This window comes from Sceloporus occidentalis, unplaced genomic scaffold, assembly GCF_023333645.1.
Source record: "Sceloporus occidentalis isolate IW3139 unplaced genomic scaffold, rSceOcc1.0.p SCAF_4, whole genome shotgun sequence".
Lineage (NCBI taxonomy): Eukaryota > Metazoa > Chordata > Lepidosauria > Squamata > Phrynosomatidae > Sceloporus > Sceloporus occidentalis.
In genome coordinates, this window is record NW_028316984.1 from 108,654,042 (window position 1) to 108,676,365 (window position 22,324).

Sequence of the window (22,324 nt, forward strand, 5' to 3'; positions counted from 1 at the left end):
ATTTCTTAAAAGACACAAAAGAGCAAAGATGAAAATCTGCCCTAGCAGTAAGCAACCATTGTATACACTTTTAAATGCATTTCATCAGCAATATGAGCTTACAGCTGGTGCAAGGGCCACTGCCTGGATACTAACAAGTGCAGGAAGGTCTCAGATTATGACACTTGTTCTGAAATCTCTGTATTGCCTCCCAGTGCCACAATGCGTGCAATTCAAAGTATCAGTATTAGCAACCAAAGTCCTAAACACTCAGGATCTAGATATGTAAGAACCCATCAAATATTAAATCCCTGGCTGGGATTTAATAACAGCTGGAGAGGTTCTGCTTGTGATGTCCCAATGTAGTATGAAACATAAGGCTTTCACACGTGGCAGGTCTTTGTTGTTGCTGGCATGCTGGTTATGCAACTCCCTTTCAGAAGCGATCCCATTGTTCTCTACATTCTTTGTTTTTCAGGAACCAGTTAAAAATATATCTGGACAAGCTTGGGGGCAATAAGCAAAAGTTTTTATTTTTTTACTTCTGGTTCTTTGTATAGCTTTTAGTGGGTTTTTAAAATTTGGATATTTGTAATTTATTATTTTAGATATTTTGTAATTTAATTGTAGATTTTAACTGCATTAAAGTATTTTATGAGGAAGGATGGGGCATATGTTGGAGTAATAATATAGAATCTGAATGAATCATGTTCCAAAACTGTCGTCAATGGCATCAAATAGGTTATGAAACTGAGGAGGAGGAGAATCATAATCATCATTGTCGCTGTTGTTCTTGTCATCAAAAACTTCAGTCAGAAATATCTAGTAGACTATGAGACTAAGAACACTAATAATATAAAACTTAACAAAAAGTTGACATTTGGAATACCAAAGTCTTAATGACTATGGGGTATTTGCATTGTCTGTCTAGGATAACAGTCTGCTTTAAGCATGCTCACAGCAATGCAATTCTGTAAGTACTTTGTCATGAACACAAGCCACAATTCAGCTGCCTCCAAAAACCAACTTGACGTGTAGTGACAGCTGGCATGTCGAACCGCAATTTGTGCAACATAGCCTTGTAGAAATACATTTTCATTAGCATTCAGGAATTCATCCTGCCAGCCCAAAAAGAATATTTTAAAAAATCCACAAAGCTGTCAGCTATGTGTAGGGTTATGTGAACCTTTAATACCCTAACTAAAATGTCACTTGTAGTCTCACTGTTTGAGAAAGCGAAAAAGACCAAGCCTACTATGCATCAAATTATGCAGGAATAATATTACTTGACAAAATTCACAACAAATTTTGTGCATTCATGTTCCTTCATATGCATTATCTTGTAAGATGTGTAGCCAAGTAGACCAAGATCACTATCATCCTTGCACTGGAAATAGAGGGCTGGACCTGAGAGACCATGGCTTACCAAAGGCTTTCTAATGAGTTCAGCACCATGAAAAAAGTATGCACTTTAGATACTCCATGGGAGAAAACAGATCTCTCTTAGGGTTTATCTCCAAATTGCTATGATTGTGTTCTTTGCAACCACAAATTCAAATTAAACTTTTCTTTCAAATGACATTACCAAATATTGTTAGATATGCCACTTCCCATGGAATGGAAAAATACCATTGTGCTTTTATCCTGAGAAAAAGACTGCCTGCAGTCTGACCACAGGTTTTCCTGAAACATCTGAAGTAGAAAACATGTACATCTGGAGAAATGCGAATGATATGTGCCTGGGAAGCTCTATCAACTGCCAGTGCCGCAGGAAGAACATGGAGGGGTGTTTCCTCACAGCAGGGGTATGATCCCCAAATCTGACCAAATCTTCTCTGTACAACACAGGATAGAATAAGTTTTTAAGTACACTATGATCAAAATGCATAGCTAGAACTTTCAGATTATAAGAATGGGGCGCATGAGTAGTAAATTCTTCAAAATTTGTTTTATAAATAAATTAACTCTTACTACTATTTGAATACATAAGCCACACTTACTGTGTGTGTGTGTGTGTGTATGTTTCTTTGCTGCACTGAAAAATAGGAAGGGTTGGGTTTCCCATGTAACTCAATGGAGTAAGGAAACATATTTACACACATGCTCAATTAAAATGAATAGCACCAATGTGAACACCTGAAATCAAATATCCCAGCTTTTTACATTTGTTCATTTTAAATCTCATTCTACTTTCAAATTCAAACTATGCAAGAACAGTTTCTAAGCTGCCAACTCTATTGAATTAAACTCTATAACTTAAAAAACAAAACAAAATCACAACCAGGCTAACAGGTTTTCAAGTCACATCCAGTCCTCTTATTGACTTTTCTCTGTTGGATTATAATGAATAATACACACAATAGAGTCATTTTACATCCCTACTGGCTATGGCATTGTTCCACAGAACTATATATTATCAGGCAACAGTGAAACAAGCAAATACCATTTATTAAAATCAGTTTGTTTAAAGACTGGAGGCCATATTGGTTCAAGAGATGGCAGAACAGGGTATGTACAGGAAGTTTCCTTGTTTGTAAAGAACTTCCATAGAAATACTGCAGTTCTACCTGTTGAAGCATCTCTTCAGTGGCATTAAGCTTCAGCTGGTGCCCTTCAAGGCAAACTTCTAGGTCTCGAATTTTTTCTCCTTGGGCCTCCACTTGGTCTGTAAGGACACTCACCTGTAATTGAATATAATAATCAGACACAGAACAAAGAAAAAACAGTTTATACTTTCTGTAATAAAATCTATTTCTATTACGAAAAGACATTATAGTTACACACACCTATACACATATCAGTTCCACACTCTTCTGTCTTTAGGTTGATGGCATGGGGTAATCCCTCCATATTTTCAGATCAACCTGGTGCGATAGAATAAGCTGAGAGGCAGCAACCAATTGACCCAAGGTAACCAAGTGAACTTTTCAACTCCCAAATGGGGATTTGAACCCACATCTTTCCATGCCTAAATATAAACTATAACCTCTATTCTACATTGGCTCTTTTTTAAAGCACACTCTCTACTCCTCCTGGTATTATTTACATTTACCTGATCATAGAAAGCTCTTAAAACGACTGACTAAATTCAAAAGGACAAATTTTGTTTCTTACCTTAAAAAGCTATTACATTACACTTTGAAAATGATTGTTAGAACTTCTTAAGTTTAAAAAAAAGAGGAGGAAGAGGAGGAGGAAGGAGAGACCATCTTCTTGAGAAACCAGAAAAACTATAACATACCACTGAAACCCATATATTAGTATTTTCAGCATATAATCTTTCAAAGGAAAACGCTATTGTAGAATCCTGTTAATTTTTTTTAACTAGGCTCCGATAATGCAGCGCCATTTCAGCTTCTGCCAAAATTTCTCTCCTTAAACAGCAGACAACACAAGGAAAAGGTTCTTCGGGTAGCCAACCAATTAACTTCATTCTTACAACACCACATTCTTACCTATCAATAAAGCTTTTTGTAACTATTAAATAACGTAATGAGCAAAAGACATGTTTTAACACTGGCAGAGCTCTGCTTTTCACAGGTTCAAAGCATTACAAGCTTAAACATGAATAGAAACTTTAGGCAGTGGAGCTGCTGTGAAAGAAATGATTAGTTAAAAACTCCCAAAGAGATCTAAGAATGCTGTTGCCCACCATTACCAAAAACATGAACCGTCATACAGACACATAAAAAGCAACTGAACCCAAATGGTAATCAGGAAAATGACAGCTAATGTAGTTTTAAAAACAACAGCCTTTACACAACTTCTGAAAAACTGCCTACCATACAGTAGAACTCCAGAGTTCTTTTACCCAAATAAACTTGAATCTTGGGGGGCAAGGGGATTGATGGAAGGGTTTGAAGCTTCACTACATTTGCCTGCCACCTTCCTTCTTTCTGAGAAGTTTGCTATTAATAAAAATTGGGAAAGAAATATTGCAGAGGTATGCGTCAGAGACACACCTTTTGTACTTTGGTAAAAGCACATAATTGTAGGCTTTTCTGAGTAATTTAGATTTAGGGAGAAGGATGTTGGCTATGAAGCACAGCAAGCCCAGTCATATCTAGAAAAATCACTATATGCCTAGTTGCTTACAGCTGAGAGTTTCTGTTGATTTATTAAGATATTTTAAAGTGGAATAATGTGACCCCCTTCCTTTTCAGATTATCCACAAGCCAAATGCCAGTATACACAGGCAGGCAAAGTACAAGTTCTTCCACAGGCTAGTACCCTATGCCCTATGAGGAATGACTTAGGGAGCTGAGGATGTTTAGCCTGGAGAAGAAAGGGTTAAGAGGTGATATGATAGCCTTGTTTAAATATTTGAAGGGATGTCATATTGAGGAAGGAGCAAGCTTGTTTTCTGCTGCTCCAGAGAACAGGACCCAGAACAATGGATGCAAGCTACAGGAAAAGAGATTCTACCTCAACATTAGGAGGAACTTTTTGATAGTAAGGGCTGTTCGACAGTGGAACACACTCCTTCTTTGGAGGTCTTTATGTAGAGGCTGGATGGCCATCTGTCGGGGATGCTTTGATTGAGAGTTCCTGCATGGCTGGGAGTTGGACTGGATGGCCCTTGTGGTCTCTTCCAACTCTACGAGTCTATGATTCTATGTTTCTACTTTTTGCAAGGCAAATACCAACAGACTACAAGCCATATATGATTTACTACAAAAATCTACAGTTTTGTTGCAAATAATTTCTGTTGAACTTTCAACACACAGTGCCTTACTATTTGTATATCCTTTAAAATGAGCCACTAAATTGAACATGACACAGTCACCTTCATGTCACATCTGGATCTGTGCACATTCCAGACCTAGCCTAATTATGTACTGGGTATGGACAGAGGAACCATCTTCAGTGCCTCCATGTCTACTTGTTATATTCCTCTCTCTCTGCCAATCTGAGTGACCACATTTTGTGTCCTTATGACATTCCATCATTGGCCTTATGGAAGAGAAAAGAAAAAGTGATAAGGACATGTAAATTATTTTGAGACATCACTTCTACTTTTTAAAATGCTTCAGTATTTCAACAAGGAAGTTTGTTTAGTTGTTAATTGTCATCAATTAAGCTTCAACTTATGATGGCCCTATGAATGAGACACCTCCAAGATCGTGTCATCATCTACTCAGCTCTGGCAAACTCAGTACTGTGGCTTCCTTAACTGAGTCTCTCTGCCCATAATGCAGTCTTCCTCTTTTTCTACTGCTTCCCACTTTACCAAGCATTATTGTCTTTTCTAATGCATCATGTCATCTCATGAAATGTCCAAAGTACAATAACTTCAGCTTAGTTGTTGTAGCTTCTTGGGAGAGGGCCGACCTAGCTTGTCCTATTTATTTGTCTTTTTGGCAGTCCACAGTGTCCACAATGTCACACTTCAAATTAAATTATTTTCTTCCAGTCAGCACATGTCACTGTCCAGCATTTACAATCATACCAGAAATGCTATGGCAAAAGTGGTTTCGATCACTTGCTTAAAATACATGTAATTTTATTATGATTATGATTTTATATATTTTAAATAATTAAATTACTTAATTTTTATACAGAATTTCACTTATTTTATCTTCTGTCAAATAAGTGAATGAGGTATGGGATATGTCAGATAAGTCTATTAGTCACAGCATACTTTGAGCATCTAATGTTTATTTTTGCACATCAAATACATTTTTATCTGCACATTTTGTACACCTGACTTTCATATGACATTGTGTGCCTTTCTGGCATATAACTGCATTATTAATCCTAGATCACAGATTTATAGCAAAATGAACACACAATAGCTTAATTGTAGAAGCTTCTATGGAGCAATTAATGTAATTAAACATACAACAAACAAATATTTAGTACTGCAGTTAAGTAAATTTATATTGTTTTTTTCAGTCACAGCAGTTCTTCTCTTCAAGGACTATAGAGTGTGCATGTATGTACCTTCAAGTTACCTGTGGATTTATGTCAATCCCACAAATTTCATAGGATTTTCTTAGGTAAGGAATATTCAGAGGTGGTTTACCAGTTCTTTCCTCAGAAATATAGTCCACAGTACCTGGTAATCATTACTGGTCTCCCATCCAGGTACTAACCCAGAGTACAGTGTACGAAACATAGTATAAGTCATGCTTCAGTTCCTCTTGTGACATACTATTGCACTTCAACCAAGATACTGTAGGGCATTGTAATTGATCTGCAGGCAAAACTATGCTACAACTCTCCACTGCAATGTCCCCAATTCTTGTTTAGCCATTCCTGCCTTCATGGCCATTCTGTGCCTGATGGAAAGCTGGGAAAGATAATAAAAACAGCTATGCCCCTGTAGCCAGACACAGTGCAATTTCATTATCCTCTGAGAGAAACTGAGGTCCTTGAGATTTTGGCAGATAATATCACCAGTTTGCACCTGACTATGGGGACATATTCAGACACCTCTATGATACTGGACCTCCACCAGCAACAGAATGGCCGGGGAGGGGTGCAGTGGGTAACCAGTGAGGGAAAGAGGGAGTTTTGGTTACTGAGGAGGGTGGAAGAGAATACCCAGCTCTACTGTGACCAAAAAAAAAAGACATATGCAGGTGTGAGTTTAGGCCTGGTATGTTACTAGCAAGATACCAGTGAATATGTGAAACTTTTTTTTAAAGTTGTTGTCCACTACAGCTAATCAATAGTAGTGCTCTTAAGGAACGTATCACCACCATGTTATTTTAATTGTCGGCTGCTATGTGCTGGTTAACCTCCATTCATAAAACAAGTTAGAAAACAAGTTAGAAAGCTTTATTCATAAAACTGAGTTCATCACAGCATAACCATGTTGTCAGGACTGAAGCCTTTTCAATTACACAGTATATTAAAAGCACATAATAATTCAGCCATTTTTGTGGACCTACACCACATCTATAAACCCAAATATTCTGTCTTCCCAGAGCTGGCCCTCCTTCTCTCCCGTTCCAAGCTTTTTCACATTCCAGGACTTATCTTAGGAACTCCTAGTCCAGTTTCTCCTTCCCACACATCTGCTCATTACCCAGAACCTTGAATGCTAAACAATTCTTTTACCCGGCATTACCAATGGTGTGACACATCCCATCATCCAGTATTACAAAGCATATATAAATGTATGGCTAACAAGCATGGCAGGACCTATGATACTGACATATGCACAGCAGCTCTTTTAATGTGTTGTCTTCAAGCCCTGGTTTGCACACTCTAACCAGGATAAAATGCTGCTTTTAGGATCCAGCAAATGCAGTGTGGCTATATCCAGAATTTTAAAAGCCCATCATTAGGATCTGACTATACTTCGTTTTGAAAAACAGAGGTTGAAAAACTCTTGGTCCTTCTTAGAAGAAATGAAAAATATCAAAGTTGTATTAGTAAGCTTGGAAAGAACTGTACCTCTCTCTTCCTCCAAAGAGAAAAGTAACAATAAGTACTACAAATTTAACTCTGGATTGTTTTAGAATGTGTATGTTTCATTTGTCCTTTTAAACTGTTAAATGCTTTAATTAATGTGTTTTAATTGATGCTGTGCATTGTTTATTTGTTTTTGTTCTCCCTGCCTCAAACTGTGGGGATAGGCGGGTAAGAAATAAATACGATTATGATTATTATGTTACACTACCCAATACGGACAAAAATTATTTTCAATTTTGGTAAGCACTGAGGTGCCTGCTGCCTCAGGCAGGGTTGTGGCAGAATTGACAAAAGGAAATTCATATCCCCAGAAGAAAAAGTAAGCCATAGCAAGTAACTGCCACGACAGACCAGCAATAAAGGCCGGCACGACGCATGCCCTGACTCCGCCCCCATGCCTTCCATCAAAGCATAATACAGAACATTTTAAATGTTAGTTTCATTTTCATATTGCTTAATTGCAAAATTCTTTCACAGCTAGGCATTATAAAAAATAATAATCAAGATTGTTGTTTTGAAAAACAGTGTAAATATTTCAAATAATAAATTGTAAATTGTTTTTTCTACTGTTATCTTTAATCTACAAGTGAATTAATGAGGATACTGATGCAATTCCAAAGCCCACTGAACGTTCCATATAGTACATACCTGCAGTATGAGAGATTCTTTATCACCTTCTAATCTCGCCAGACGTTCTTGATAGGTTTCATTACTGGCTGAAGTATGGTGACTCACCTGGGACTAAAAAAACAATAGACTTTAATGCAAGAAATTAAATAAGCTGTTATATTGTTAGATGCAGAGCAGAACTTCAAAGCAGAGTATAATAATAGTTATATGAACATAACATGAATGCATTACATAGCTTACAGTTTTCTCAGCAAAGACTGGCAAACCACAAACCTTTTAGCCGATTTTAAAGTGGAATTTAATCCCCCACATTTCTTAGAATTTAATCACCAAGCTAAAACTTCTTCTCTGAGAATCCAGAGTGTGGGGAGGAGGAGTCAGAGATAGATGTTCCAAAGAACAGGTAATAAGTTTCAAGCTGGAAGGTCAAACCACTGCTACCCATAAGTACAATCCCAGCACAGACACAGACACACACATACCTCATAAACAATCTACAAATGCCCCTCCTTTTCAAAGTAGAAAATGCATAGGGTATTATATGGATGTCCTACTCAAGGGGTGATCATTGGATACATGCCTTTTCGCCCTGTCTGGTCCACCACTCCTTTCCTTGGGCTTGTCAATTGTTCCACTCTGCTTCTATGGTAGGCAAGATACCAAACACACCTGACAGGCAGGTAAGGAGCATAAAAAGAGAGACGGGGGGGGGGGGGGGGGGAAGCATGGCTGTGCCACTTCTTATTATAAAGGGGAATTTTAAAAGGCATGTATCCAATATCTAGCTTGTGAGGTGACAGTCCTAGTTTGATCCTAAGATTCATCATGGCCAAGCTTGTTTAAAAAATATTTGTATGTTTATGAGTAATTTATAAATAAAATAGCCTATGAATTGTAAGAAATCACATTGCATATTAACACTAACTTTTATATATTGTTATTTTATTAAATATTTTAATATTTGCATATTAACACAGAACAAAAATATGATATAATAAAAGAAATACAAATTAAATGACAGAACAGTACAGCTTCACATAGTGGTAGAATTATTTATAATTAGTGCATTCTTTTAGTGCATTCTTGGCATTCTGATACATCACAAGTGTTCCCCAAGGATAAACATGTTGCAGGCAAGCTGTGGAAGGGTAACATGAGAAAGCTACCTCCCTTAGGACATCCAGAGTATGTATGTTCAACCTTTTCTCAAGGAGCTCAAAGGAAGCATTCATGGTTGCCCCTGTCCCCCCCCCCCCCCCATATCCCCTTTTTCCTCACAACTACTCAGTGAGGAAGATTAGCTTGAGAGACATTGTCTGTCCAAGCTTCTCAGTTAGATTTGGATTTGGAGCCTAGGACTATACATTTGTACTTGAAACTACATACAGGTTATGAAACTGTCTTGAGATCAGTATCATGCAGAAATCACCAGGAGCAGAGGTAACAGGCAAGTATTTACACATCCTTACCTGGAAGTAGCATCCATGGGAATCAAAGGGTCTTATTCCTAAGAAAAAGGTCTTGTGGATTGGCTTATAAATTTGCTCATCTGACATATCTTCCCAGTCTGATCACAAATTGGGCTGACATCAATAACACAGAAAATCCATAACAAGACAAACCTGAAGGTAAATAACCTTTTGTCTAATAGGAAGGCATCAAGCAACTCAAACAGCAGGTGTATTTTGCCTGTTACTTGCAATAGGTTTTTTCTCTCTTTCAACTCAGTTCCAGATGAAGATTTATTCTGCATTAAGTCATAAATAATAATGTATTACCATGCCTTCTACTCTAATTTATTCTTCTAAAATATCCCAGACTGAGAAGCTACATTAGCCAACATCCACATTAGAGAAAGTAATCCAAAGAGAAAATATCAGCTCTGCCAAAACATCAGCTACTGCATGCTTTAATAAGAATAGACAGATGCAGTCTAGACAAGCTCACCTACTAAGCAAACATCTGCTCTGTTTCAGTCAGCATCTCCTATAATATTGGCTATCTTTATAGCAATGGTAATGACAACATAATAAATAGTCATATAACCCAAGGGTATATATGTGTAGATGATACTGGGACCAAGTACTGCCATGGCTACAATGTGAGGAAACTTCCTGTGGTCATTCAAGCGGTACAGGAGAGAGAGAAAAAAATACTGCAACATCTGCTTTTAGCACTTTTGCATTTTTGAAGTTTTGGCAACTGTTTACTGGCAGTGTTTAAAGAATATTGTGTTCTACGTGTAAACCTTTTCCTGAGTCCAACAGAGACTGCACAGTTATCTATACTTTTCCAAATAAACATGAAAACTTGGACTGCAGAGAGTGGAGCTAAGGATGGGCACAGCTAGAAGAGCTGTTCTGGGCCTACCCCTCAGAACTAGAACAGGCACGACTTCCAAAAAGTAGTTCCATAGAGGAAATGGAGAACTTATCACAAAAGGTGAAGGCATGCATCACAGGATTCTGAAATGACTTAGATGTTAGCTAGCATGAACCTGTGTGTGTAAAAAAAAGCACACATCTTTCCTATAGACAAGGAGTAGTGGGTATCTGCTACACTGTCAATGCATGAGAAAGCCCTCAAAAGCCAAACAGGTCCCTAGAAGCCCTTTTGGTGTGGACACAAGAAAGGGCTTTCTTGGTTGCTGGTGGCCCAGAGTTGTAGAAATCCCTACCAAGAGATGGCTGGTTGTCTCTTTCATTGTGTTGCTGATGGCTGTTATTGCGCTGGCTGTAAAAGAGCTTTTTAAAAATTGGGTTGATTTTTGGCAACTAGTTGAAGTTGCTTGAAGAAGGCGATTAACTTATTTTTTAATTCAGTTGTGTTATATTATAACTTCATCTGTTTTGTTTCCATATTACAACTTATATTTTGATTTGCATCTGTGTGTGTGAGAGAGAGAGAGAGAGGAGGGGAGAGAGGGGGAGAGAGAGAGAGGTCTTGAGTTCCAGTTTCAGGGGGGAAAGCAGAATATAATGTAAAAAGAGCAAGAAGATACTCCTGGCAGAGGCCTATGGTTTATGTAGACTGTGATATTTGAAACATTGGTGGATTGAAATAAGAAAGGAGTAAAGGAGACCCCTGCTTATCTGAGGGGTTAGAGACAGGAGGACAATCAGAGGTGTAATTGGTTGAGAGATGGAATCCAAGATTTTTTAGAACTTGCAAATGCATTTTGGCCATTGATAACATAAATATACAGCCGCACCTCTGTTTTTGTGAACTTGGGATCTGCGTCCCTTGCTTATGTGTGAGCGGCAAATGGAGGAGGAAACAATGGGGGTGCGCCGCCATTCAAGCCAATGGGACTTGAATATTGGTGGTTTTCGTTTTCGCGGTGGGTTCTGGAATGGATGCTTTGCAAAAATGGAGAGGCGAATGTATATAATTTAGCTTTTGCACACATTCAAAAGTAGTATCGTTCTTTCTGTGCTTGCAAATTACAGATAAATTCCATTAATTCGAAGGGGGTTCTGCTCTTTCATCAGTTCGCACACACTTTTGTGTATACACAACACACATACATACATACATACATACATACACACACACACACACACACACAAAGTGTGTCTGAGAGGTCCCAAGTGAGTCAGGTACAGGGGGAACCCAAGGATTCCTCTGCTTCTTAACTCTCAAAGTAGGAGGTTGGCATGTCAATGGGAGACAGCAGCCTCCAGCTTCATGAATGGAGTGCAGGCAGAATCCAGGGATTCTTCATCCTCTTAACTCCCAAAGCAGAAGGCTACTGTTAGAATGGGAGACAGTAGCAACCAGCTTTGGGAATGAGATGCAGGAGGAATCCAGGGATTCTTCTCCCTCTTAACTCTCAAAGAAGGAGGTTGATGTGGCAATGGGACACAGCAGTCACCAGCTTCAGTGGTGGGGTGCACATGCCTAACTCCCAAAGCAGAGGCTGTTGTGTCAAATCAGAAGCAGAAGCATAAAGAATATGTCCCTGGTGCTTGGGCCTTGCTGTTGCAGCCTCCCTTCGTGCACCAAGAGTGCCTCTCAGCCTGGGAGTCGTCATAAAAGATACATTTAAATTTTAAATACTGACTTAAGCACCTGCTTTGGGGGGAATAGGGGCAGGGGGTGGGCTGGAACGAAATCCCCACAGATACTGAGGATCTACGGTACATTGTTGAAGGGGATCGCCAACATGCACATAAAGATGTAAAGGGGGGCCAGGGGGAGTTTGACAACCACTGCCTTTCACAATAAAAACAACTACTTGTACAGAAATGTGTAGCAAACATGAGACATGTTCAATATATTCCAACTTTCTTTTAGTGAGAACTGACAGAAGGAAACAGGGAAGAGCCAACAGAAAATGGTATTTGTTCAGCAGCTCATCCTCACAGGTTACTCTGAAGGCTCTGGATATAGTTAATAATATGCACTCAGATTTCAAAGGACAAGAGAGAATGTTTGTTTGCATTTTCCAGTTTATTTCTGTGGCCAACTAGTACCTCACTGTTATTGTTCTAAATCGCACCCACCAAACTAATCATCACACAACTAATATATTATACTTAACAACATAGACATAACACAACATACGGTATGCAAACTTGATGAATGATGCTAAGACTTCTGAGATTTATTTTATATTTCTCTTAAACAGGAACCTGGTAGCTGTGACAGGTCTTTCACATGGAGTACTTCCACATACAACTGACAGAAAATGATGGAGGCATGTGGCCTAGTAGTCACTGCAACATTGGTCACTGCTACAGTGGCCTAATGGTCACTACTACGTTGTTGTTACCATTAGCAGTAATTTGTTGTTGTTGGGTGCCTTCAAGTCATTTCTGACTTATGGCAACCCTAACGCTTCTGCCAATCTTGCAGTTCCAAAACATGCAAATGCAAGCAGAATCAGGTACCATTTCGGTGGGAAGTTAACAGGGTTCTGTGCAGTCATGCTAGCCATATGACTACCGGAGTTGCCTTCAGACTGGCTCTTCGGTTTAGTAATGGGGATGAATACCGCCCCCTACAATTAGTTCTGACTAGACATTCATGTCAAGGGGAAACCTTTACTTTTTTAATGGGAAACCTAAGGCTTTTCTAGACTGAGAGTGTGTGACTCACCCAGTGGATTTCCATGGCCGAGCGGACATTGAACCCCAATTTCTAGAGTCCAAGACCTACGCTCAAACCACTATATCATTTTGGCTATACCATGCTATGCCATGCTGGCTCTCATTAGTAGTAGTAGAATTCAGTTTCATACTGTTTGCTAGAAATTCTGTCTTCTCCAAATGGAAACAAGATAAAAGTACATGCTGTATACACTCAACAGAAAAAAAGAAGATGTGCTCTTTAAGGATAATTCTCCACACAAGTTCCTCTCCTAAAAACAAATAATCAACTTTTCTCTTACCTATAACCAGGGACTCCTTGATAAGTGTGTGCGTAGGGGCATTATTTCCATTGTGCTTGCTTTATGAAAGAAGAGATTTCTGTCTGTTTGGCTCCAATTACTTCCTCTCTTTTTCCCCTCGCCCCAAGCAGACGCCCACGTGGTCAGGGCCTCTGTTGACACTGCCCTCTGAACCAGTCTCTTTGAGGCTGGAAACAATCCAGGCAAGGACTGTTTTGTTAAAGACATCTGCTTGAATGGGGTTTATGAAATCTTGCATGACACTGTCAGCTGGTTCATGTAAGGCAGACAAATGATAGTTGATCTCGTCAGCATTTTAAAAGTTTCATTTCACCTTAGCAATTTTATATTTACTCATTTATAATTTTAACCCATTACTAAATAAAACAGGAAACTCAACTCTGGGCTCTTGCAATATCAGAACTAACAATATATCTGATTTATTCATCCCAAACCCCTCCCCAGCTCTCTTAAGTAAAATCAGAGCCTGCTTTGGACAATGTCAATACAAACTGATATAAGTCAATAAGAACTGATGGCAGTCCAGTTCCTTTCTCTCCCCCACCTCCTCTGGTGAAGGAAATGGGGCTTTTTATTAACAGCCAGAGGGTATCAGATTTCCACCACACTGGTACCCAAGCATGCAACAGCAAAAGGATCATGTGGTACAAGAAAGAATTTCATGTACAGCTTTGTGCAAATGTTTAATTGCTTATCAAAGGAGCTTATGAGAACAATGGAAACGAAGTCCCGTTTCCCCCCCCCCCCCCCGCCACAGTTTGGGAATCTAGAAGAACCTGGATTCTCACCATCTACCACTGCCTCACTACTTACATTCTTACCCACATTCCCATTCATTAAAAAACACTATTAGGAGGAGGAGTTTTAGATGGTGTTGCAATTTTTAGAAACCCTCCATGTAACAACAAATTACTTACAGCTACTGAAATTCCATCACAGTTTCATTTCCTCAGAACAAGGACAGAGACACTATAGGCTGCCTTACCAGAGCACATATACGTGGAAAAGCATGTTTGGAAAGAATCCCAATTACGCCTGCGCTTTCAAGAATGAGTTCTCCCACAAGAATGTTACACAGTGTCAATGTCCTCTCTGCGATAGGAAACCAGAGATTAGTTTGCAATTCCAGTATGGCTTTCTGGAAATTGCATCTTGAGCACATTTGTTTATGGAAAGAAGATCAACAGTTACTACTAAGCTCCATTTCAAACACATGGTACATGTCTCAACTCCTATGTTCCTGGTTCTCCATTTATTTTTTGGAAAAATGTGAAGTGTGAATACAGAATCTTACAACTCAGTTTAGCTGCTAACAGCTGAATTGCCACAAAACCAATATAATATGTATTTGTATGTTACCATCCATAGTATTTGTACAAAGAAGTGCAATTTCCTGTCCTTTTGAGTATCCAAAACTATAGACCTAAGGCTGCAATCCTATACCCAACTGAGGATAATCACCACCAGACAAGATGGGATTTACTTCTGAGTAGACTTTCCTGTTATTGCATTGCAATGCAATATTTTCTTCAGACAAAAACAAAAGTCCTTTTCTCCAACCTTTTCAAACTTCAGTTGTTAACAGAGCCAGAGATAAATAAGGCAAAATGTTGGTAAAATAACTTGAGAAATAATACAGAACTCGGTGTACAAAGATATATACAAAATACATGCTTAGGTTCTGTTCTATTACTGAGATAATATAGTATGTGATGTTTTTTAATGTAAAGTATATATTTACTGCATATTTAAAAGCAGTTCCATAGAAAGGTCATTTCATAAATAACTTCTCAAAGAGGAAATTCTGGCTAACATGTTTTTATTTTCTAGGTTTGGCTTAATCAGAACAAAATTAAATTGGTCAGTGTGATCTCCATGCAAGATGAATTGGACTAATTGGCTTTAATCCTAATGGACAGACAACATGGGATTACATTACTTAAATCTCAAACTATGTAGCTTGTTGGTTAGTTTGAAAGAGAATCTTATTTCTTTTAAAAAGCATACAAATATCTATGCAAAAGTTACATAAGCAAAGAAAAACTTAGTAAGAAAGCTAGGAAAACTAAACACCATACTGACTTTTTAAAAGCCATCCGCCAAACTATTTGGAAAGTTGTATTACTTGCAGTATTAAAAGGATACTTCATCATTTTGCTCAAAGCTCTTTCTCTTAAAGACAAAGGGCTATTGAGCATTTCCCCATTCTCCTCCCCTCACTGACCACAAGCCATCATTTCTCCCAAGGAGGTGGAAGTTTTCATGTGTTCTGTTTTCTTTACCCATGAACTTGTTAAGCACTGGGACTGCAAAGAGTCACTTACCCTGTTTAGCCACGTGAAGTGTTTGTAAATATCAATCTCACTATCCATGCTTCGGGCCCATTTCAGCAATTATAATTCCTTGGGTTCGGAGCAATCACAGGTTTGTTCTGGAGAACCACAATCGTGCCTGCTCTCTCACCTTGTCTTCTTCCACTTCTAGCAAGCTGAATGGCTGTACATATTTGACTTTGAAAACTGTCCTGCAGGCTGATTCTGCACTCTTCCACTGGGTGTATATATTACAACTGTATAAACTTCATTCTGCATTCCCTCACCTCCCCAGCTCAAAGCATCTGTTTTTTTTTTTTTAAAAAGTAGAGATCAGTCGTCAACAGGCAGTAATATCATTCTAAAGGCTTCAAAAGATGCATAATGCCAGATGGTCTCAGGAAGGAGGGGGAGAAGCTTCTGTAGCACAGTTGAAATGTACAGTGAGTGTGTTCCCTTTTAATGGTAAAATAACAAGCTAAAAATTGCCAGGCTGTCATAGAGAAACTATTTTCAAGTAATGCCTTCCCGAGCTCTCTGTGAGTGTGGCTGGAACTCATTACCCCAAGACCCTCTATTTCCTGTCTCCTTTTTATTCTGTGTTATTGGAACGCTCCTCAGCTTCTCAGTTTATTTCAGGCTAGGACTAAGCCTAAAAATAAGCCCTGCTGCTTGAGAATTGCTAGTTACTGCAATCTCACAAAGACACAAATATTTGAGGATGGCATCCTCAGCCCAAAGCCAAGTATTCTGTAAGTAGTTTTATAAGGCAGGGCAAATGCAATGCATATGAACAAGATTTCAATGTTCATTGTAAAATAATAATATTTTTTTTACATTCATTACACTAATTGAAGCTGCCTAGCAGAGCAGTATTTAAGAAATGTTATGATCACATGAGGGTACTATCAATGCAATCAATGTGCCCTCTTCTCTTCTATGCAATACCACTAGCTTTGCATCATATGATGTGTGTAAAACATGAGGAAAAAGCTGGCACCTGAAAACTGTCACTAATCATTTTTCAGGGTACATATGTCTGTTACATATGCCTACTGTGCTATTTTCAGTATAGTTCAACAATTTTAAAATCCTTTGAAAACTGAATTCATTCAGGAGATACATAGGAAGCTGCCTTATGCCAAGTCAGCCTGTTGATCCATACAGTCGGCCCTTCCGATTCGTGGGGGATCCGTTCTGGACCCCTCCGTGAATCTGAAAACTTGTCAATATTGAGGTTGCATGTATTTCAATGGCTTCACACTCTCGCACGCAGGCTCCTTTTAGTTCCCTCCCTGTCCAGGAAGAGCGAGGCTGCGGATCCCAAGACCATGAAAAGAGAGGGACAACTATAGTAGACTAGCAGCTGCTCTCTGGGCTTTCAGACAGTTTTCCAGCTCTCCTTAAAGCTACTACTGAATGTTCTCTTTAACATGGTCAAGTGGACCAGCTAAGTAGCCCTCCTTTTTTTTTCACAGGGGTGAATAGGCTTCACTCCTTGAATAACCAGTTTTATTGTGCCAGGAAAGAAGACAGAGTTTCATATTTGGTTTTATTAGATAAAATGAAGTGATTAAAGACCATTTCACATATATTTACTAAGTTAATGAGGAAGCTATGCACCATGAACCAAAACATACAAACATGGAACTAATCAATGGAGACACAACAATATCAGAATGCTATAGGACAGTGTTACTCAACGTGGTGTCTCTAGACTGATGTTACACAAGCCATTGCCTCTCAGTCCTTGGTGAGTTTCCAGGAAAGAAATAACCAATTTAAATCAATAGGCTCAAATATGGTCCTGGTCTCTGACACATTAGGGGAAAAAGAAACCTACCATTCCCTCACATCGGATAGCCGAAGAAGCAATGGTATAGGGCAGCAGTTCTCAACCTGTGGGTCGCAACCCCTTACACAGGGATTGCCTAAGACCATCGGAAAACACAGTATTTTTAATTACAGTTATGAAGTAGCAACAAAAATAATTTTATGGTTGGGGGTCACCACAACATGAGGAACTGTATTAAAGGTTCTCTGCATTAGGAAGGTTGAGAACCACTGGTATAGGATATTCCATTCCATCACAATGCCACTACAAATAAATAAATAAATAAATAAATTATATATATGTGTGTGTGTGTGTGTGTGTGTGTGTGTGTGTGAATTGCAGTCATGTTAGGCATTGGGACTGGCTAAACAATCAGCATGGCCCTAAAATTAATAAGAATGACCTAATGCACACAATAAGATAAATATATGTGAAACTCAGCTTTTCAACTTGTCTGTAAAAAAAGAAGACTTTAAAATGGATTCCTGCCCCTTCAAACCAGTAGGTAGATTGTAACTATAGTAGATTTTTCTAGTATACAGTATATCTTAAATGCACAGTTTAGAATGTGTTCAATTTTCCTACTTTAAACGCTAGCTATGGGAGAGCCCTATGGACTTATGGGGATCCCACATCTGAAGTGGGATCCTCATAAAAACTGCAGCCTACCTACACCTGTTGGTCAAGTTAGAAAGAAACTATTTAACTAGTCAGTTAGCAGCGAGCCACAGACAGGTGAACAGACAATTGCTGCTTTAGCAACATATAATTTGCAAAAAGCTTTATTGTTTTATAATCTTGTAAATTGATCTGAGGATGCTTCATCTCAAAAGACTATGTAACAACAAAACAAAAACAGATGGAAAAATGTACATGTGGGTACACTATAGGTGTGTTGGTACTGAACATCTTGGCTCTTTCTTAACAGAACAAACAAACATGGAGCTTAGTGGAAAAGTTTACACAGGATCACTAAAACCAATCTCCCCCTGAGACCACACATATTGCTTTCTACATCAGTAAAGGAGATCAGACAATTCAATTAAGTTTCTAGCCTGGAGGACATCTATCCTGGCAGATTTTCAACAGAAACTGTTTCACCACCCATACACATACACACATACACACACACACGGCACCACCATCTACAGTGAGAAGAAAAAAATGTTTTAAAGACACCTGAACATCCAGTCAAAGTGCGTCTCACTTTAAAACTATAGGTTCATAAAGACAATATTTCCCCACCTCAAGATCTTTAAGTCTGGGGAGTTTCAGTTCTCACACTCTCCCAAGCCCCAGATACACTTCCCTCACTTGGTGTACTATCTTAAAGAGTCAATGACACCTCACTTTCTGATAAACAAAGGCTCTCCCACTTGATTATTTGTTTGGTGCGGAGGTAAGAAAGTAAAAAAAGAACTATGGAAAAGAAATGACTTTGAGGGGTTTTGGAAAGAATTTATTGAGAAAGTACTGAGAAAAGAAGATTACCTCCAGAAGATGAACTGAAATTTTGGATGGAATATAAGGATGGAAATGGCTCCGAGGAAGGGGGGCACTGAGGGGTATATAAAATAATCTGTTAAAATGTAATAGAATGTAATAGAATGTAGGAGATATTTGTTTATGGAAATATTATAAAAATTAAATAAATAAATAAATAGGAAAGGGGGAACGAAAACAGACCATAAACACTAGAGCCACTGCTACCTTCTCCCCCTGGGTAGAGTCTGCCAAGAGAGAAACATCTGAATGGATCCTAAAGAATTAACACCGATCCTATATATGTGATTTTGCACGAACTATTTATTTATGCCTAGGGAGAATGACCAATTAGTGTTGCCTGTGGTTTCTGTGTCACTGAGGGGTGAGTCTGCTCCAGCCTTTAGTCCAAACTTTAAAATCTAGAGTTAATTCACTGACCACTGAAGTGGAAGCCAGCCACCACCACTGCAGCTAATAACAAACTGTTTAGAAAATGGCAAAATAAATGAACACCTAAAGGGCTGGACAACTTGATGGCACAAATTTAATCAAGTTGAGTTCCTAACCAGTTACTTTATCAAAGAATTCCAAATGTTAAAGTCGTATATTTTTGGACAGCCGGCATGGTATAGTGGTTTGAGTGCTGGACTAAGACTCTGAAGACCAGGTTTGATTCCCATCTCAACAATGAAACCCACTAAGTCACATGCTCTCAGCCTCAGGGGAAGGCAATGACAAACCTCCTCTGAACATGTCTTTCCAAGAAAACCCATGATAGAGTCACTATACATCAGAAACAACCTGAGGGCACACAACAACAGCAACAAATTATTTCTTCAAGGTACAGTAGAAAATGTAGTTTAGTTCTCTCCAGGGACTGACTTCACTTAATGCACAAGTTATGGCTATATGTGTATTTAAGGCACTGGTTTAGATGGGCCTAGCACCTCTCCGACTGCCCTACCACATTTAAACATCGCAATTAAGTCTAGTTTGCCCTATCCAGAAACACATCGTCTCCTAGAAAACTGGCAAAGCAACTCTCTTGTTTGCCAGGCTGAACATTCAGTCACGTGGACTTCACTGTCCCTGTCAAAAAGGACTATTTAAAATATCTAACATACCTCTTCCTAGTTCAGTAGCTTATTCCAGATTCTGTGAAACTGTACCTTGATTTTTGTTGCTGTTCTTCTTGTTGGCCAAAACGGAAATTAGAAATTCAAAGGCTTGTATCTGGCACTCCCGTTCGGTGCCCTATCAGTTCAGAATGCTATGGGTTAGGAATGCTGAGGAAGTACATTCCACTGAGTCACAAGTTATCTCATACCTGTGCCTTAGTTTTATGCCAGGTTTGAGCTTTGGCCCCATGCAACTTCAAGGAATGCAAGTATAAATCTGAACACTATTCATTCTTTTTAAAGCAAACTGGATAGTATCAACATCACCCAAAGAGCATCTCTAGAAACAATTTATTTTAATAAAGCCCTTCCCATGCCATTTGTTTGTTTTGATCAGAACTAGAATGTTTGCATTTCCAATTTTTGAAACAATTTATTTACTTACAAATGCAGAAATCTACTGAAAATCATCTAGTCTTTCTTCACTTGGTATATTCCTTTAATATTTTACTTTTGTTGAGAAGTATACTGTCATCTCTCCATGTCAGAAAATAAAAGTAAACCGTCATTGTACAAACTGACTGTAACTTCCTGGAACATAATCTGAAGAGTTAACCCTTAAATTTACAAAACAACTGGAACAAAATCCCTTAGTTTCCTTGCCTATATAAATTAATGATTTATATTTCACTTCTTCCTTACGGTTCCTTATTGATATAACAATTTTAACATGTATAAATCACCCTTTTGCTCTAAGAGCAAAATGTCACTCCCAATGTTGTTTTCAGCTCAAATATAAATATAATCACAACATTAAAACTCTATCATTGAGTCAATAAACAGCAACAACAGTGCATTAAAACAAGATCCAACTAGGAGAACAGTAAACAAAGAGAGAAAATCAAAGGCATTACTCATGTCAAATGCTCTTGAGATTAAGGTACTGTCTCTTTAAGAATGAATCAGAATAGCAGATGCTCCAACAAAATGCACCTGACATAACCTGGGACAGAGCTTTAGTTGATTATTTAAGGAGGTTATTGGGGCAGCTAGGACAGTGATGGCGAATCTTTTAGAGACTTCCAGGAGGAGTTCTGTCTTCGGGGGGGGAGGGTTCTGTCTTCGGGGGGACCCATTGCACAATCTCTCAGCCTCAGGCTAATAATAGCAAACCCCTCTCTGACAAAACATGCCCAGAAAACTCCATGATAGTTTCACCATAAGTCAGAAACAACTTGAAGGTACCACTCACACAAGTCATGCTCTCTCAGCCTCAGAGGATGGCAATGGAAATTCCCCTCTGACAAAGCTTGTCCCCATGACAGTTTCACCTTCGGACCAACAGGAACTGGTGCTCGGAAAGGAGAGAGGGTGCTCTGTACCCATACGTTGAAAACACCACCACCACCACAACAACAATCATAATAAAGTACAAATGGCACAAGACAATAACAAGAATAAAGAAAGTCAGCAGATTGAGCATGCAACTCTGGAGACCAGGCCTTGAATCCCAGCCCAACCATGAAACCCACTGCAAGACCTTGAGAAAGTCACGCTCTCTCAGCTTCAGAGAAAGGCAATAGCAAACCTCTGAAAAAATCTAGTCAAGAAAACTCCATGGATGGCCTCATTACACCTCACAAAACTACAGTTCCTAGAATCCCAAGGCATGCAAGGTGCGGGCCTTCCGGCTGGAAGGGTCAAAGTTTCTAGTTGAAAGGGGCAGGACCTCTGCCTGGAGGGGTGGGGCTTCCGCTTGGAAGGGCTGCGATCCACCCCTTGTTGTTGAGGTTTAGTTTTCCGAAGGAAAACCAGGCAATGGCAAGGAGCCGGGCTGGTGGGATTTAAACGAGAATTAAATGAGAGAAAACCCAGAAATACCAGAAAATTATCACACTACATCACTGTTAACATGACATAACACAAAGTTAAACCGGGGGGAAATGGCACCTTTTTACTTTTGGGAAATTCTGAAAGCAAAAAGGTGGCGTTTTTCTCCATTTTAACTTTGGTTTAACTTCGCGTTATTTCACTTTAGCAGCAATTTGATGTGTTAACTTCCCTAATTTGTGGGTTCTGTATAAATTCAAATTTAATTTAACTCTCATTTAAATCCCATTTTCCCGCGGAA

General features: G+C 38.9%; 1 protein-coding gene across 7 annotated transcripts in view; it reads right to left on the reverse strand.

The window, feature by feature from the left end:
* The window catches only part of LOC149314491 (liprin-beta-2-like), a 183,877-nt gene that overhangs the window by 78,329 nt on the left and 83,224 nt on the right, over positions 1-22,324 (reverse strand). For 6 of the 7 annotated variants that reach the window (XM_089521240.1, XM_089521235.1, XM_089521234.1 and 3 more), the window contains exons 4-5: positions 8,050-8,142; positions 2,547-2,660 (exon numbers count right to left, since the gene is read on the reverse strand). In XM_089521240.1, the coding sequence (XP_089377366.1) occupies positions 2,547-2,660; positions 8,050-8,142 (207 nt within the window). Of the gene's footprint in view, positions 1-2,546; positions 2,661-8,049; positions 8,143-15,768; positions 16,002-22,324 lie in introns of those variants that run through there. The other variant, XM_089521238.1, reaches the window with a different exon arrangement.